The sequence below is a fragment of the Plectropomus leopardus genome, chromosome 18 (genome assembly GCF_008729295.1).
Source record: "Plectropomus leopardus isolate mb chromosome 18, YSFRI_Pleo_2.0, whole genome shotgun sequence".
Taxonomy (NCBI): Eukaryota; Metazoa; Chordata; class Actinopteri; order Perciformes; family Serranidae; genus Plectropomus; species Plectropomus leopardus.
In genome coordinates, this window is record NC_056480.1 from 18,954,012 (window position 1) to 18,972,652 (window position 18,641).

The window sequence follows — 18,641 nt, forward strand, 5'->3', positions numbered from 1 at the left end:
GTGATGCTCAAAAAAGTATCTACTGATAAACAGATGTCTCTTTCACAATATAAATCTGTGGGGGGAAAAATATTTTTGCACCCAATACAACCGCGTGACGGACCTGGATGCTGTAATTCCATATGTGGCTACTATGTTAAATTGCTTCAAAGCCTGATGCTGTTTCAGGGAGCTCAGTTGTCACACTACTTCAGTCTTGATTTTTGCGTAATATGAATGTGAGGTGGTGCATTCCTGCTAGTGGCACAGTGATCTTATTATTATCTTGTATGCCAGCGAAAGTTTAGAGAGGAGACCACCTGTGAAGTTCTTTTTGTTTCTATGTGCATAATGGAACCCATTTCCAAAATTGAGTAGGATTTTAAATCTCCTGTTGTCTGAGCCTGACTTTCAAAAAGTGCAAATTTAAACATTAAATTTTATGACACCTGAAAAAAACTGTTTTCATGAAGATCACATGAAATGAACCAAAGCTCCAAAAGAGCTACTGATGTGCTGTGTGGTGAGACTGATCTCTCAATATGCTGTATATCTGCACAATACATGTAGTCTTTGTATTATCATTTCAGCCCATGCTTTATCACTGCAATCTTTTTTTTTTTTTTGTCCTTCAGATGTCAAGCCAAAGAGAACGATGATACAAACATACCAAAAAGACAGCAACAGGAAGCATCCACTTCTTGGTCAGTAAATGTCTCACAACATGGTTATAAAATGCTTTTTAATGGAAGATGTTTCCCTTCAGTATGGACAACAGGAAGGGCACGAAAAAGAGATGACATAAAGCGGAAATTATGTTTTCTCTCCCAACATAGAATGTTGGATTCAATTAATTAATGTTCAAATGAATTAAAAGTTTTTATTAATTCTTTAGAGAAACATTTTCTCGTAGGATATCTAAAATTAGATTATTGGAGCCTGGTCACTGCTCTACAGTGAGAATCATGTAATGTCAATTAAAATGAGAGATTCTTGAGCTACAGCTTTGAGGAAGTGGAAGTCATTTAGCAGGCAAGGAGAATCTTGTTGAACACGTTTTTATTCTTGTGTGGAAAGATCACAGTGTACACACAGTAAATCAGAGAAACTGTAAGAAAAGAAATACATTTGCCTTTTTTCAGTAGAGAGCAACAACAGTCAGGAAGGTACCTCACATGGAGAAGAAACAAGGGAGAAAATAGAAAAAAAATAGAGCAATGAAACGCATAAAGCCAGTGTGCAAGGTTTCAGTGTATAGTGATAATCAGATGATGTTTTTTAAAAACAAAAAAAAACACACTTAGAAAAAAATATGAAAATTGTGTGCAAAGTCCTTCGTGCTGGACAGTTAACTACACTGTTGGCTTTCTTCAGTTTTTTTTTCTAAACTTCTCTTTTTCTGTCTTCTCTGATCATGGTCTTTGCAGGAATGCAGCACCTTATTGAATGCATTCGTGTTGGGCCAGCTGAGAAAAGATATTATCTCTGCACACTCTGTTGCCTAACTGTGGCCACCCACATGATCATCGGACATGTCCTGAGCTTTGACCACATCTATTGTTACTTGGTAAGTAGCTGTGACATTAAAGATAATATCCATCAACAAACATTGCCACACAGTTTGAGACATACATGCAATATCTACAACAGCAGCTTTAAAGATGTGGGTCATTCAGACATCGTGTCATTGAGGGAATGGTGGATCCTGTGTCATTGACTAGAAGGCGATAGCTCGTGATAGAGGTCCGATGTGTTGTGTGCCAGGGGGCCAGGCAGGTGTGCTGTTGTTCACTGGCGAATCGTACAATATGTCCTTTCAATATTGGGTTGTGTTATTAATGTGCAAAGTAGCTAACTAGCTTCATGGTGGTCTTTTGGTTTCTTATTTTGAATGACTATTACAGATGGCCATAGTCTGCTGGTATGGAGGGGTATCTCCTCTCACGCAGGCACAGAACATACGTGCTTGTTGGCTGTCCGTTTGGTGTGTTCCTGTGCAACACTTTGGTCGAGAAATGGCGACATGAGGATGACGCAGCTGGGGGGCTTTATCACTGCTAGTTCTGTGATACTGGTTTGGTGTGTCATGTCCTTTAGTGAGCTCAGACATCCGGAGGGAGCTCGGAGTAGAACCACTGCTCCCTCATATCAAAAGGGGCCTGTTGAGGTTGTTTGGGCATCTGATTAGGATGCCTCCCAGGGCACCTCCTGTTGGAGGTGTTCTTGGCACATCCAACTGGTAGGAGGCCCCAAGGTAAACCTAGCTGGAGGGATTTTTATCTTATCCAGGATAACTCGCAGAATTATCTCAGTACATGGCGGTTGTAAGCAAAATGTGCCGAGTAATGCATGTGGTTTCCTTAGGGTTGTAACAGACTCAGAATTATGTCAGTCAAATTGAATTTGACTGTTTAATATGAATGTTAGTGTAGTTGTTTCTTAAGTAGCAATGATGTGTGGAAGATGAAGAAACCTCCGCGGACACCGACTCGGTTGCATAATAATCAATTTATTGCAGCAAAGTTCAGCATCCACCAGGCCCCATGGTCTGCCTGGGAGAGGATTCAGGACCAATGCGAATCTCTCTCTTTCAGCTCATGCAAAACTCTTATATACGTACAGGCATCAATACATTTGTCCGTAAAGCAACTCTTCCCCTGCTGTGATCAATCACAAAACCCCACAAGTATCTCCTTATTTGGAAGGAACCTTATTCCATGTTACTTCTAGCCTGGCGCCAGTATTCTGCACATTTGTCTTCCAGGCCTAAACATCCCTAGACCTCTAACCTCGAGGCCTCCTTGCCTGACCAAATTAGGAACTTTAAGAAACTGAGCATAATACACCACATTAGGCTGCTCGCTCCTTTGTTTTGATATAGAATACTAAGCAACATTTGAACTGCCACATTTTTGAATGGACATGACCTTCAGATTGACAGTGACGTTCGCGTAATACAGTAAACAAGCCATATTAGTCCTCCGAACTAATGCCTGCTAAATATGTTAATGACTCATCTAGGTCTGAGTCTGCAGCTCTGCAGAGAGAAATCATTGGACCAAAACTTCCCAGAAGTACGCTATACACTAACTGACAAAAAACCCCCCCAGAAAATAACTGCTTGACTTTAAGTATCTCAGTTGACTGAGGAGTCTCCAACTGATGACTTTAATCATCAGCTTTTAGGGGCCAGTCCTAATCATCACTTAACATTCAATTTATATGGAATTATTTGACATGCACATTTCTTGTGCAAGATGATACCATGCAACTGAACATAATGCTTCAGGGTATGGTTAAGAATAAAATAGAACAGTGGTAGATTAAATGCACTAAACTCGGGGACCAAGAATCACTTTTCAGGCTTGTTTTATTGTTAACAACTTGACTCTAGCATTTTCTGCATTATTGTTGGTGTAGTGACATAAAGTTGAGTAATGCATCCAAAACAACTGAATGCAGTAGTGTTTTTCTTCTTATGGGGTATTTGTGTAATTCACATCAGTTTCAATCTGTGCAGAGAGAGAAGCACCCGTCTACTTTGCTGTCAAGAGTATCCTACCAGAATTACAACTACTCCTTTGCCTCCACAATGCTTGGATTTGCAAAGCAGGCAGAGGAAATTCAGAATGCCGAAAACACTGATATGAAGGTAATGCTTGTGAAGTCACTTGTGCAGGTTTCCCAAATGGATCCTTTTGTTCATGAAAATGTGAAGACATTTGACTTTCTGTTACAGCAAGTGAGCCTGGAGCCTGCCAGATTCACATCAGTGAATTTCACATGTTATGCACAAGGTCGGTATTTATTTTTCTTGCCCCAGTTTATGTTGTGTTCCTCTGAATGAACGGGACCTTTGGTGGAATCCAGAATGATGTTTTACTAATTCAACCTGTGGTGGCTTTAGCTTTGAAGAAGCTGGAATCCATCAGAGATGAAGACAAGGAGGGCAGCTTGATTACAATCATCAAACCAGGGAACAGGCTGGGTATGTGTTATTCCTGTGTGAACTATTAGGACCAGTGGACCGACTGATCTTATTACGGCTTTTGGTCTTATATTGGATGTGATAATGTGAAATGTTTACTGTGTAAATTGTCAAGTAGCCTCTGGTTTTTAAAAAAATCTGATAAAACTGATAAATAAAAAAATTCACAACAATAAAAAGTAGGAAGAATTTGATAGATTCCAGTAAAGAAACAATGTAATCAATTATCTTTCTTTTTAAACCACTATTCAAAATTATTTTACCGTTAACAATATTGCATTATCAACTCAGTGCTACTTTGTTTTTTCTATGTAGTGCCCCGCACTGTATCAGCAGCGTCAGCAGCGTCTGCAGCGTCTGCAGCGTCTGCAGCGTCTGTAGCAGCACCAGCTGCAGCACCAGCTGCAGCACCAGCAGCACCAGCAGCGTCTGTAGTGCCACCAGCACCATCAGCACCAGCAGCACCAGCAGCACCAGCACCTGCAGCGTCTGTAGTGCCACCAGCAACAGCAACACCAGCAGCAACAGCAGTAACAGCAGTAGGGCAAGCAGCACCAGCAAAACCAGCAACACCAGCAGCGCCAGCAGCACCTGTAAGACCAACAGAACCACCAGGGCCAGCAGCACCTGTAGCGTTATCATACAAACTACGCTGTCAGGTAAGAATTTATAACTGTCAAAATTATACATTTCATTGCAGTAGCCTGGATATTATTATTTTAAATTGAACTTAGGGGTGGAAATCAGGCTCCTTCAGTGTGAAGTTATCTCAATACTCAAGATTTTATAATACATTTTTCAGTTTTAAACATTAAGCGATATGCTGAGTATTGCAGTAACATAACATTGAGATGTATTACCTTTTTGTCAATTGCAAAATTGTGTCAACAAAGGAAAACTTTTTTCCATCCCTTTAAAAAAAAAAAAAAAAAAAAAGGTGTCCGTCTGCTTTTCTCAATTCAGTGACTTTTACTGCAGCTTAATGTATCAAGTGGACTGACTGGAAAAGCAATTGATTTTATTTTTCCAGTAATCTACCCAAAAATTTAATTTGTGATTGCAGTAGTCATCATTTAATAATTTAATTTTAAAAATAAAAAAAGATACTTTGCATCTCAAATGGAGAATGGAAATTTTATGGACAGAAAAATAATGTGTAATCATTAAAATGTGTCATATTTTATCTTTATTTCAGTCTGATACTACAATGAGTAAGGTGATGAAAAGAAATGAGTGTTTGTGAAAGGCTCTGTTATAAGTCTGGAGCAGTTCTTCACACTTCATATACTAAACACTCACATATTGACATTATTTGTGTAGCCATATATACATACATTCACATGCATCACTCACATGTTAGGCATATGATTGAGACGTGTGTACTCCTCATATATTAATATATATTGATCAGATGTTATGTTTTAGTTCAGACACTCGTAGGTTGTTTGTGTTTTCTTACAGTCTAGCATGTTATTTTTATACATTTGAGCAAGTGCTGACGTTTTGTTACACTTATGCTTGAAATTTCTGTTACATTAAGCATGGGGTTCATCACATAAATTAGTATATTTTTTATGTTTTATTGCATTTCCAAGTATATGTTAGTTGCATTTATTTGACTATATTACTAGGCAAGCACATTTAATTCAAGCCTTAGTGTGATCGCCCATTTATTCATATTAAGAGTATTTCTGGGGGTCGTGAGGGAATTTTCCTGGTGATAAAGGCAGTCCAAGATTTTTGCCCTTACTTGCATTGATTGTTGATTTGTGGGTTTTAATAACCCAGAAAGGGGGATTATATAATGTGCTTTGTTAAACTTTACATCCTGCTGATCATATTTTTAGTAAAAGGAGATGGCTTGCCAAACAGAGCATCTGAGTGTTAATAATAATAATAATAAACTTTATATGTGTAGCACCTTTCATACAAGAAATGCAGCCCAACATTCTTAACAAGAAAGAAATTAAATGCACCGGGTGCTTTACATCAGAAACACATAAAAGACAAAAAGACATAATAAAACCTGCATATAAAAATAAAATAAAATCAGAACAGAATACATAGAATGCATCTTCAAATGGATAAAATCCACTTGAATGTACTAGTAAAAGTAAGATAAAATAGGGATAGAAATTTAGTGCATAGAGTGCACAACATAAAATGGAAAATAAAATAAATACAATATAACCCACTGACATTATTAATAAAATATGTATAAAAATAAGCATAAAAGTAGAGTATATAAAATGCATAAAATCAAGGAAAATACAGCATCTTAAAGCTGTGCAGCAGTATGCAAGTGCAAAGCAGAATGCAAAGCTGCCGAATTAGAGCTAGTTAAAGGCTAAAAGAGAAGAGATAAGTTTTTAGTTAATGTTCATTGTGTTTATTGTTTTCTTTTAGATTCTGAAAAATCTAGGTTGATTATGAAAATAGGAGGTCAGTACCACGACAGTATCAATACAAAGTTGCCATGCAAAAAATCGATACTATGCTGTATTCATCTTTTCAACACCCCTGCCTACACTGTCGATGTTAGGGTAACTACACTACTACAAACAAGTTTGTTAAACTTGAGTGAACTTTGTTTTACTTTTCTTGTGTTTGTTCTCTTGGCAGAACTGCAGTAAGCACTTTAAGAGTATACATATGTATTGCATACATCTCTCCGGCTGGAAACACAAACAGGTAAATCAATATTTTCTTAGCTGTCTGCAGAAAGTCTTTGTGATTATGCATGATATGTTAAAAATTCGACTTTTCATACTCTAACATCTGTCTCTAATGTTGTTCTCCAGATGTTAAACAAATGCTTTGGTGGAGGTATTGTACACTTTCCTCTCATTTCCAACATTAATGTGTATTGTCAAGCTCAATTAAATAATTTTTTTCCCACCTTTATTCAGCTGCTGGTGATTACAAAATAAGTACACTTTTCTCCTTTTGTTACAACATGCTGCAGCAATTTTAGCCATTCAAAACAAATGTTGGTCAAAAAGTCTGAAAAAGAATAAAAAATTTGTTCATGTTTGCTCTAATTCAAGGAAAAACGTAACCATTCATATTATTCTCCTCTCTTTTCTTTTACATAAAAGGATGGAAACCCAGTTTGGACTTTGGACACAAGTACCTCAAAGAGCGCTTAATGCAAAATAAACCACTTATTGGTAAGCGAACCCACTTCTCATCATTTTGTTTTTGTAAGGTGTTAAAAAATATGTTATATTAATAAATGTGAATTTGTTTGCTTAGGTTTATCCCTGGTTGTGATGTGTGTCAGCAGTCAGGCTCAGGAGGAACCTATTTGTGTGTGCTTTGCTTGTAAGGATTGTTTCCCAGATTCCTTTCTCAAGCAACACTTGGACTCCACAAAACATCTCATAAACACCTTGGTGAGTCTGAAGTCAGTCGTCTGGTTTGCGTTCAGTGCAGTTGTATGTGGATGCCAACAAAACCACTAGTGTGTGAGGAATTACAAATTATGTGTGTTTTGCTTTTAGTTTTATAGCGCATATTCAAATACTAATATAGGTCCTTTAGCTGCCACATTGTTTTGTGTCTTTACCTTTTTTGTGAACTGAAGTAATCATACTTTTACTCATACTGCTGAGAAGGGTATAGCTACAGAGCTCCAAAATTTGCGCACAGCTGCTTCATCAGACCCTTACCGGTCCCAAGTTTGGAGTAGGATGTCTAAAATTACATGAGAAAAAGTGATTTTCCCACTTTGACAAATGTGATATCCCTCCTTTAACACAGGCATATACACACTGATATTCTCCCTTAACACACGCAATTGCACATGTGATATTCTACCTTAACATATGCATTAACATACAGTATATTCCATCTTAACATACATGTTAATGTGATTTTTCACCTTAACACGTGATTTTCTCTATTGAAAGTTATGGGGAGTGAACCACTTTTTAATGCAATACTTTGTATGTGTTATCATCAAGTAATCAACCTGTCCATTGAATGCATCACAGTAAGCATTAACAAAAAATATTTTCATTATTGTTACATTAGTATTGCATGGTTATGCTGATAAGAACAGAGTCAATATAAAAACATTGAATCCTACAGGGTCCAGAACCAAAGTACTATACAGGTGACTCCCCTGGGCCATACCAGGGTTTAATAATAAGCAGCTTTTGTCTTAATATTCTTAGCTGCACCAGAATCCCTGGCAGCTGCCTTTTGGGTGGGACGCACATCTGGATTTGAAAGTCTTGAGGTCAGCGGCGTGGGAAGAGGAGAAGAAAAGAGGACCAGAACAGATGCTGCTGAAGGTAAAATGCCAAAGAACGCACCTGTTTTTGTGTTTTTTGATCATGAAGGTGTTTTGTTGGAAATTCTGTATTTCCGCCGAGTCGCTGGAGGAAAATCTGGGATATGTTACAATGCTACATTTCATACATATCATATCAATGTTTCTCATATGTACATATGAGCTGAGTGTCACTGGGGGATGAAGGGGATGATGTTTGATGTTACACCTAGGAGAAACCACTGCCAGGATTTAGACAAACTTTCTAGACCAGGTTAAAACAAGCAAGACAACATCAGCATTTCCGGTGGGGATTCTGCCACATTTACAAACTATAACCAATTGTTTTTTGCGAAGAAGCTGTAGCTCAGAGGTAGAGCAGGTCATCCTCTAACTGGAAGGTCAGTGGTTCAATCCCTAACTCCTCCAGTCAACATATTGACGTATCCTTCGGCAAGATGCTGAACTCAGAATTGCTCCAGATGCTGCGCCCAGTGTGTGAATGTATGTGTGAATGTGACATGTAGTGTGAAGGCTCATTGAGTAATAGGAAGACCAGAAATGCTATACAAGTGCAGTCCATTTTGTGCCTAAAATCTACTCCTTATCTCCTCTACACATACGTCCAGTGGTTGTACATATAGTATGTAGTTTTTCTGTAGATGTCTTTAGATATATATAGATATATTTATGGCGGTACCTGACTCAGACTTTTGCAAGTCAAATAAAATCTTATTTTCTCTCAGCGCTGCTGAATCGTGTCAGCTGCAGCCATACCAAAAAATATCATAAAAGTCAAGAGCGTTCATTTAGCAGCAACATTTGGGGACAAAAACATCCTCAGAGGTACACAGCACAGTGGATACCAAAAAAAAAAAGAGAGGCTGCTCGACTTGTAGCTGTTGACTGAAGGTTTTCTGACTAATGATTCTGACTTTCTTGGGGCAGCCGTAGATATATCTGTAGATAGTTTCTCAGAACATACCTACCCAGAAGAGATTTCACAACCTTTCTGGCTCTCAACTCTTTTACAATGAGTTTATCTAGGTATAGTTTCTCAATAACTCAACATTGAACATTTGAATATCATTATGGATACATAAAATAGTGTTTGCATTAGCAGAACAGGAATTTTCTTCACAGATATGTCATTTTTACGAGCGTAAATCAAACATAAATTCAGTCTAAATGGCTAAAGCTTACCTCACTAAAGCTTTTTAATGTAATACAAAGGAAAGATAAGTTTCCTGCAGTCATCTCCTTTAGACTAAATTATTTTCTTTAGTCATTTCTAATTGAGAGTTTTTCCTTTCTCAGGTGTTTGATATGCCATACTGGGAGTTTCAGAATATCATCTCATTTGAATACCCACAAGGTAGGAACTTATTGTATCTTTCCTCTTTGCTCTGAAGCCCTTTGTTTTTTTAAATTATAATTTTTGGGAGATTATTTGAAGTAGTTTTTTTTTCCAAACAACATTGAATTCCAAATGTAAATCACAAAGCAGTTTGAAATAGTTTTGTTTTCTCCCTAATTTTGTCTGCAGTGATGGAGAGACTTCATGAATACCGCACAATCTTGACAAGCGACGGTTGGTGATAAGATTGAATAATTAAAGTAATTTCCATTCTTTAATACGATAAATGAAATCGCTTACTTGCATCCGACTCGTGCATGTTGGTCTGTTTTTACATCCACAGTTCCACCAAATCAAAGATTCACCAGATTTCATCAAAATGAGAGATTTCCTCTGCTCGGTGAGTATCACTGGAGAGAAAGAGTCTTGCCAGAAATCAGAACTGCACTCTGGGCGTTTTTGACTTTTCTTTATGTCATCATTGCAGGTTCAAATTTTGTGGTCATGTTCGATGTGCAGCTCACACGGAATGGGCCCACAGAAATGGGATTCCTGTGTATGCTCTGTGAGAGGAGGCTGTCAGGCGATGAATGCTATGCTCATGTGTTCAGTCGGAAACATGTTGTCAAATTTCTGGTGAGTATTTTTACTCACACTTTTTACTGCATCGTTTTCTCACTATTGGTGACTGTTGCGCTGTTACTGTCGCTCTGTTCTTATCGTATTCATTTGGTGTGTTGTGCAAAGGCAGGCAAGTAGAAGTCTGCTGCAATCACTTTTTGGCAAGTTGAAAATTGCATTTTATTTGTTGCATTGGTATTTCAGAGGTATTTACACTGGTAAAAATGGAAATGAATGGGCTATGATTGTTAAAATACATTCACTCTAACTGATGTAGTCATTTTGAGGTAGAAACAACCTTTCTGTGGCAAGATAACAGCTGCAATCACTTTTTGGCAAGTAAGAAATTACATGTTATGCATTGCATTGGCCCTTCAAGGTATTTACACAGGTAAAAAAAGGACTGGGTGAACGATAATCTGTCAGACATATCAATGTGAATGTAACCAGGTCATTATGAGGCAGAAAAAAACCTTTTAGTAACAAGATAGGAGCTGCAATCACTTTTTGGAAGGTCTTTATGTTGTATTGGCTCTTCAAAGGTATTTCAACTTTAGCAATTGGTAAAGTATGATAGACCACTTTTCAAATGCAAACAAGATTTTAGACATTAAGCACATACAAACAAGGGGAACAACAATTTTGTCTATAATGTCATGCCTGATCAAACTATAAATCGTACATCAAATACCTGAAAACTGGGTTTCAAGAAACATCAAAGTTGCACAAAGACATACCTATGCTCTTACCACGGACATAAAGTTACGTGTATTTACATGCTAGGACTGTTTGATCCATGTGAGAGCAGCTTAACACGTGAATACTGGGCGATACACCTTTAACAGGCTGCGCGCGCACCCGCGGACCGTAATTAGTAAGTTTCTGGCAGACGTCACGTTTTGGCAGGACACCGGTGTTTACCATTTGGGTTACTTAGCAACGTTGTTATAACTTAGATTGTTTTTGTTTAGCAAAATGTTAAAGTTGGTTTTTTCAGCTCGAATGTGAGTATTTGTTGCTTTAAGCAGTTGTAACGTTAGCTAAGGTTACCTCGTGTTAACGGCGTCAGCAGTAATCATAATATAACTGACACAATCGATGAGGAAAATGATCGATATTGCTCGCTAACATTACAGCCCTAATTGCTAACGTTAGCTGAAGTTAGTCAAGCTACAAAGGGACTATGCTAATGCTAAAGCTAAAACGTATTAATTGACGTTAGTGGCATGTTAAAAGGTCGAAGGGTTTATGTGAATTGGTTTTTTTTTTGCGCTTTATATGAATGGTAGTTGGCTATTTCAGTGATGTGTTGACACTGCTGGAAGTATGGCTGTCAGAGAAGACAGATTAGGTCATGTAATTTACACACATAATGCATGAACCTTGAACTAAAAATTATTTGAATTGGGTAGCGTTATAAAATAACACTTTACTAGTGATAGATAGAATAAGAACTACCCAGATTTTTTTTAATCTGCTAATTCTATAAATGCTAATTTTCTACACCCCTTTTTGTTTCTAGCTTATTTGGAAATCCCCATTATCAAAAAGGGCTCTTTAGTGTAAAATGTGTTATAACACAATTAAAACAATACTTGAATATATCAGACTTGTAGTGCAAAAACCTATCAATTTTTAAGTCTGACGTTATGGATTGACATATATTGCTAGATTAATGGCATGTGAAGCAATCTCCACATTCAGTTGGGAAGCGATTGTGATATGTATTGTGGTGTATTATGCTCAGTTTCTTAAAGTTCCTAATTTGGTCAGGCAAGGAGGCCTCAGAGTTAGTGGTCGAGGGATGTTTAGGCCTGGAAGACAAGTGTGCAGAATAATGGCACCAGGCTAGAAGTAACATGGAATAAGGTTCCTTCCAAATAAGGAGATACTTGTGGGGTTTTGTGATTGATCACAGCAGGGGAAGAGTTGGTTTACGGACAAATGTATTGATGCCTGTACGTATATAAGAGACTTGCATGAGCTGAAAGAGAGAGATTCGCATTGGTCCTGAATCCTCTCCCAGGCAGACCATGGGGCCTGGTGGATGCTGAACTTTGCTGCAATAAATTGATTATTATGCAACCGAGTCGGTGTCCGCGGAGGTTTCTTCATCTTCCACACATCATTGCTACTTAAGAAACAACTACAGTATGCAGTGGTCTTGTTGAAACTGTACTGTTACAAGGAGTAACCATACATTATTATCACATTACTCAAGTAATATGATATTATTGCAATTTTAATCATGCTATCTTATCTTATCGATCTTACCTATCTAGCTTATCTATCTATATCTTACCTTTTTTTCAGCTGCAACTTATGTCCCCAAATGAAATCTTTCTCACCATCTTTATCGTCTAATAAGATAAAGTTTTTAGTGTGTTCATCTCACATCTCGCATCTCAAAATACTGCAGTACAGCCACCCCCACCCCCCCACACCTCCCTTAACTTAGTACACTTCTTGGGCAGCTGTTCAGTTGGTGCAAATGTCACTGTTTAAAGTGGTCAGTATTATACTACAGTCTATATTGTCAGTCTTCTATGTTTTTCATTTTTATTTCATATCCGGAGCGTACTTTTGTAGCTATAGTCCTTTTTCTTGTTAACTTGACTAAATATTTGTTTATGTGTGCTTTGTGTCCGTGTGTATAGGTCAGTTTCCACTCTCCAGACTCGCTGAATTCGAGCACAGATGCAGAGACCTTATTGGACTTGGCGAAACAGGCATACATTGGCCCGCCATCACATATACAGGTATTTTATACCAGATGTTGGTTTTTTTTGTACCATCTTCATGTAGCATTTCCTTTAGCCATACACTGATGCGTTTGTTTTCATATTTTCTTCCTTTAAAGGAAATAAGGTTGGACAAGCCCATCTGGGAGCCATGCCACTTCAAAGAAGGTGAGTATTTGTAACATAGTGAATGCTCCGCAATGGCATCTGAAATTATGAATTAGTTTTTGACTATCCTTTCCTGTTTTGTTCCAGCAACAAAGATCCTGGCAAGTGTGAAGAGGAGATGTGGGAAAGGAAATCTAAAACCCTTAATATATCATAAAAAGAAGCTATGTAAGTCCAAGCAAATATATGAACTAAACATTTTGAGGTAAGGTCAGTGTTATTCAGTATGTCAACATGATGCTAGAGAAAGTTGAATTATTGCATTTATCTGACTGGATAACACTGGATGTCTAAAACACATGTAAATATTATTCTGACTGAAATCGTACAAAATCAAATTGCTCGAAGATGGACTAACACACCCAAATAATGCAATTGGAAAATGATATACTCGTTTGTAGCACCCCCCCTCAGAGGTAACAAACAGAAGTAACCACAGAGGGCAGCAGCAGGGCGATGAGGAGCACTCACAGAACGCTGAGTCCAGTTACAGTCCGACTAGGGTGTCTACATGATGGGATAGCTTGTAGCGGTTAAAATAGGAGATTCATTAATTCATTAGCAATTGATTAAAATTATTAAGTAATCATTAAATCAATACCAAAATGCGTAACAATAACTCATAATGCAAAATTATGACTCAGAAACATGAATTCGTATAAAGATAGAGTAGAGTAATGGGTCTCAACTTCGGTAATCAGAAACAATAAGTTTACATTAAAAATTTGAGTTTAAAAACCTCAGGGCATTACACATTAAAAAAGAAATGTTGATAGCCCATTTTACCTTATTAATCAATCTAGTCTCATAATTTGAAGGTTACTACAGAGTACTTTTTCCAGGTGTACAGTGACATTATACACATAAACATCACAAGATCAAGTGTCTTTATAAATGAAAGTTTTATTAAATTACTCACTACACAGCAAAACTACTCCTAAAAGACTACAAATAAATGACTTAAAGAATAGGTATGGATAAATGATGAAACAGTGAATACAGCAAAGACAAAAAGTGAATAAAATGACTAAATGAGCAACAAACTAATAAATGAAGCAACGATAAAAATGAGGGGATGAAAACCAGTGAGGAACTGAAGATCTGCGGATGTGTGTCACATCTTGGTTGTGCAACAAAAGCATAAATTGTCAGTTACTGTGATGTAGGGATCTCCTGACGTCTCCTTGAGTCTTTGCAGGAGCTCAGTTGACAGCTCCTCGCCCCAAAATGAGTTGTAAGTTAACTCAAACGGTCGGTCCGGCATTAAAATCTGTCGTAATTTAGTTCTGCTGCCCAGAGTCATAAGTTCAACAGGGCAATTAGGTCCATTAGCTGACCCCGAGGGTCATCTAAGGAATCTCCAGGAGGAGTTTTAGTTTTGGGTAGGCATTTGAATATCTGCTTATCAGGAGTTGTCCTTATCATCCACTACAAGCTCGATTTTCAATCCCATTATGTGGGTGTGTTAGTCCGATTTTGAGAAATTTGATATAGTCCAAATTCAGTCGGCTTAACATGTTTACATGTATTTTAAAAGGCCAGTTTTAGTTGTACTAACACAATAATGTGACTTTTTATAACATCATGTAAACGGACTGAAAGTTTACTTGCCGTTTGATTACATGTAAGCGTTATCGTTAATGTGATGTGTGATTTGGTCTATACCGACTACACCTGAAAGGGGGCATATCTCCACCATCTGTACATCTGGCTTCCTGCAATCTGCTGTTACAAATCTCCTCAACATAGCCACACTTTTTTTTTATTTTGGACATCTCATTTGTTCCTTTTGTATCACTGAGCGGATACTTGATAAAACAGTGTTGACAGTTTTGATCAAATGCATTTTTTAACTTCATATATGTTTTTCAGTCCCTAGAAAAACCCAGAAAGAATCCTGCAAGGACCATGTGAGAGACGACAGTCAGAAAAACAGCGGGGTGATGGACTGTTGTGGGAAAACATGTCAAAAATCTGACACTAATGAGTCGACTCTAAAAATGACTCCAGTAGAAGTTGGCGCTGAAGTCACCAATACACACTGTGTAGAAGGCGGAGAAGACACAAAAAAGGGAGACAATAAGGAGACTCTGGCACCATGTGAAAAAGATTCAGAGGAGAGAGAAGAGGTGTATTCAAAAACTAGTTTAACAGACATAAAGAATGCAGGTAGGGAGACATGCCAGGCAATAAAGGAAGAGAAGACTGAAAGGCCCACAGAAAGAAAACCAGGTGGGGAGACCCTGGAAAGCTGCCAGAACATAGTCAAAAAAGATAAAACAGAGGATGGAAAAGAGTTGAGCAACAGTAGCACAGAGGTACTGGCACAGTTTACACAGAAGAGGAAAGTCTCACAAGAGGATACCTGTCCTGCTGAGGATGGAAAGCAAGAAATGGCCCTTAAAAGGCAGCGGGTCACCTCCAAAGAAGACACACTTCAGGAAGAATCCAAAGACTTGGCAAGATGCCGACAAAAGGAGTTGACCACCGCAGAGAAGGGAGAAAGTGGCAAACCAAGTCATGAGACTGCAAACGACAAAGGTATTTATTGGCTAAATGCTAGATTTAAGTTTGTGGCGATTTTTCTTGGTGTTTTATGAAAATGTGTCTGAGTCTGTGGTTGTTACAGCGGCTTCTAACACAAACCAGCAACGAGATCAGCTGTGGCAGTTTGTCAAGAGGGAAAACCAAGAGCCTATTGTTGGTCAGTTTCTTTGTTTTCTTTTTTTTATGAGTCCTAATGTCAGTTAAAAGATTTCTACATTAATTAGTCTTGTAGAATACGTTAATGAATCCATTGGTTACCATAAAAGTTATACCAATTGGACAAAATAACAAAAATGGTAGAGATTTTACCAAACTTGCATGTTCAGGACCTAAAAACCTGACACCACCATTTCTCTTTTTTGATTAATGGTCTGTTGGAAACAGCTATCTTAACACCACTTAAACTTCAAACATATAAGTTTAAAATTTATTGTTAGGTTACTGGTTTGAAATGTTTTTGGAGATTTTACTTTTTAATGATGGCACAAATGGAGAGAAAGGGAGAGGAAAATAATGCAACTTTTGTTATCATATTCATGAATTCCTCATCTCTTTTCATTAATTGTTTTATAGTTAAAGCTGTAATTGGTAACTTAAAAAAAAAAAGTTATATTTGCTGAAATTTTACTAGAACTAAATGAGACAGATGATCTGAAAACAATTATATTCCTTTTCAGCACTGATTATTTTTTATCACAGATTGTCTGCCTCATGTACTTTTTCCAGAACAAGTGACAGTTTCGCCAGTTTCGTCAATGTGACCAAAAAGGTTTTTTTTTTCATAAATACGACCAACTGTAGCTTTAACTGAGCTTCATTAAGTTTGTAATAAAATAAGAAATTTTCAAGGCAACATTTGTTTCACAATATTAACAGTGAACAATATATCCTCTAGGCCTAAATGCACTTTTTCAGTGCAGTTGTAATGAGCGTGACCCAATCTACCTCTGTGAGTGCTGCTCTCTGAAGATCCCAGAGAAGAACATCCTCAGCCATGTGACCGGAGTCGACCATCAGAGGATGTATTCGGTGGTGAGTAAATCTTGAAGGATAGTTTTTTGGATAGGATTTTTTGAGTCTGTCTTAGCAGAATTCTCATATGCCATATGTACATTCAAAAAAACTAATGTACATGTGGCCTGAGATGGAAAATATAGTCTTTTTCTTTTGGACAGTCCTGGATAAAGAAAGTTTTTTTGTTTTTAAGTGAATTGATGTTATTTCTGGACTTCAGGTTGTTGATCTGGATGATGAGATTTATGATAACATCTCAAAACAAGACTTTAAATCAGGTAAGGGTACATCCTCTTAATTTGATTTTTTTAACAGGTGACTGCAAAAGTCAGACCTTTACTGTACTGTATTTCCTCTGTATTATCCATTATCTACACAGCAATACAGACAGTGAAGGCCCTTCGGGATCAGCAGGACGGTGGACTTGACCTCCCTTCAACCTCAAATCCACCTGGCGTTCAACCTGAGGATACCTCAGTCACCGTTGATACTCAATGTATAGTTTGTTCTGCGCCGGACCACTATCAGGTCAGTCTATTTGGCATTCATAAAGTTCAAAAAATCATTTTCTGCTTTTTGCTTTTATTTTTTGTGTTTAACAGAAGATTATTATGCCAAGCTGTGCCGAACATAGCTTTAAAGCCGTGTTGTTGTGGCGATGTTAAATCACATGATTGTAGTGTAGTTTGCTTATAGCCAAACATGAGCTCTTTACTCTTGGCAATTGCATTTAGGCTTCAAATATTCTTAAAGGGATGTTATTTTTTATGATTGTTTCATTTCTTTCAAAGGTGGTGGAAATGGAGATTGATGATAATCTAGAAGACTCTGAAGGACAGCCATTCTCAGTAACTGCAGCCGTGTCTCTGATGACTGAAACCACCTCCAGTACAACCAACCAACCTGCTGAGGTGTCTGAGTCAGCTGACAACACTGACACCTGCCTGACTGCTTCCAGAAGTAGTGACAACAAAGCTGAAATCATTTCAAACACAACTGTGGGACCATTGAAAATGGCAACCACTTCCAAGACAGTGGGGACGCCACAAACAGCAGCAGTTTCATATTCTACTGTAACCACCACATCCACGACAGCAACCTCCAGTTATACCACAGCCACCACATTGAGAGAAACTGCTTACAAACGTACAGCAGCTTCCTCCGTTTGCACTCGTACATTTACAGCAACTAGTCACCCCTCTAGTTCCACCATCTCGAGTATGACCTCAGCCACAACATCTGCAACATTGTCCAAACCACTGGCAAGCAGAACTGGAACTGCAGCCAAAGTTTCTGCGTCTGCATATAAAGCTGCCACCACCCCTAATGCAGATTTCACAGTACGGCGTGAACCCGTCCGCCCAACTGCATCTGCCTCCAAAAATTCTGAAGTTGCATCCAAAACTGCAGTTGCACCTATGGAGACATCCGTAGCCACTGCTAAAATGACTAAATTGTCAGTAAATTGTGGAAATACTGGGGCCTCTGACAAGACTGCACATAGGAAAAATTCAGTGGGGTCAACTTGTGATGTTGCACCAAATGTTCACAAGAGTGAGGCTCCTGCAGCTCCTCACGTGACTGCCAGGTCTGAAAACAAGAATCCGCACACAGAACCATCACATACTTCTGCAAGAAAGACAGACACAAGTAACACAAGCTTTCCTCGAGTTGGTGAGTATTATTATTTGCACTCACTGGCCACTTTATTAGGTACACCTTGCAAGTACAGTACCAGAACTGCCTTTTGCCTTTAGAACTGTCTTAATTTTTCACTGGACAGATGCAACAATATGCTAGAAACATTTCTCCGCGATAAAATCAGTGTGCTAATCTGCTGCAGTAGCCCATTGCTTCAAGGTTTGACGTGTTGTGCCCTCAGAAAAGGTTGTCTGCATACCTCGACTGTAACAAGCGGTTATTTGAGTTACTGTTGCCTTTCAGTTTCTG

General features: G+C 38.1%; 1 protein-coding gene across 1 annotated transcript in view; it reads left to right on the top strand.

Annotated features, from left to right (window-relative positions):
• Window positions 1–18,641, top strand: part of LOC121958183 — a 37,123-nt gene that overhangs the window by 14,550 nt on the left and 3,932 nt on the right. Inside the window, exons 11-34 of the mRNA XM_042507053.1 lie at window positions 615–683; window positions 1,407–1,546; window positions 3,500–3,631; window positions 3,719–3,776; window positions 3,887–3,967; window positions 4,283–4,626; window positions 6,590–6,658; window positions 6,769–6,793; window positions 7,066–7,137; window positions 7,223–7,362; window positions 8,146–8,265; window positions 9,561–9,618; window positions 9,790–9,834; window positions 9,944–10,000; window positions 10,088–10,236; window positions 12,879–12,980; window positions 13,082–13,130; window positions 13,218–13,298; window positions 15,003–15,671; window positions 15,760–15,834; window positions 16,573–16,709; window positions 16,912–16,969; window positions 17,071–17,219; window positions 17,483–18,365. Coding sequence (XP_042362987.1) covers window positions 615–683; window positions 1,407–1,546; window positions 3,500–3,631; window positions 3,719–3,776; window positions 3,887–3,967; window positions 4,283–4,626; window positions 6,590–6,658; window positions 6,769–6,793; window positions 7,066–7,137; window positions 7,223–7,362; window positions 8,146–8,265; window positions 9,561–9,618; window positions 9,790–9,834; window positions 9,944–10,000; window positions 10,088–10,236; window positions 12,879–12,980; window positions 13,082–13,130; window positions 13,218–13,298; window positions 15,003–15,671; window positions 15,760–15,834; window positions 16,573–16,709; window positions 16,912–16,969; window positions 17,071–17,219; window positions 17,483–18,365 — 3,762 coding nt within the window. The remainder of the gene's footprint in view (window positions 1–614; window positions 684–1,406; window positions 1,547–3,499; window positions 3,632–3,718; window positions 3,777–3,886; window positions 3,968–4,282; window positions 4,627–6,589; window positions 6,659–6,768; window positions 6,794–7,065; window positions 7,138–7,222; window positions 7,363–8,145; window positions 8,266–9,560; window positions 9,619–9,789; window positions 9,835–9,943; window positions 10,001–10,087; window positions 10,237–12,878; window positions 12,981–13,081; window positions 13,131–13,217; window positions 13,299–15,002; window positions 15,672–15,759; window positions 15,835–16,572; window positions 16,710–16,911; window positions 16,970–17,070; window positions 17,220–17,482; window positions 18,366–18,641) is intronic.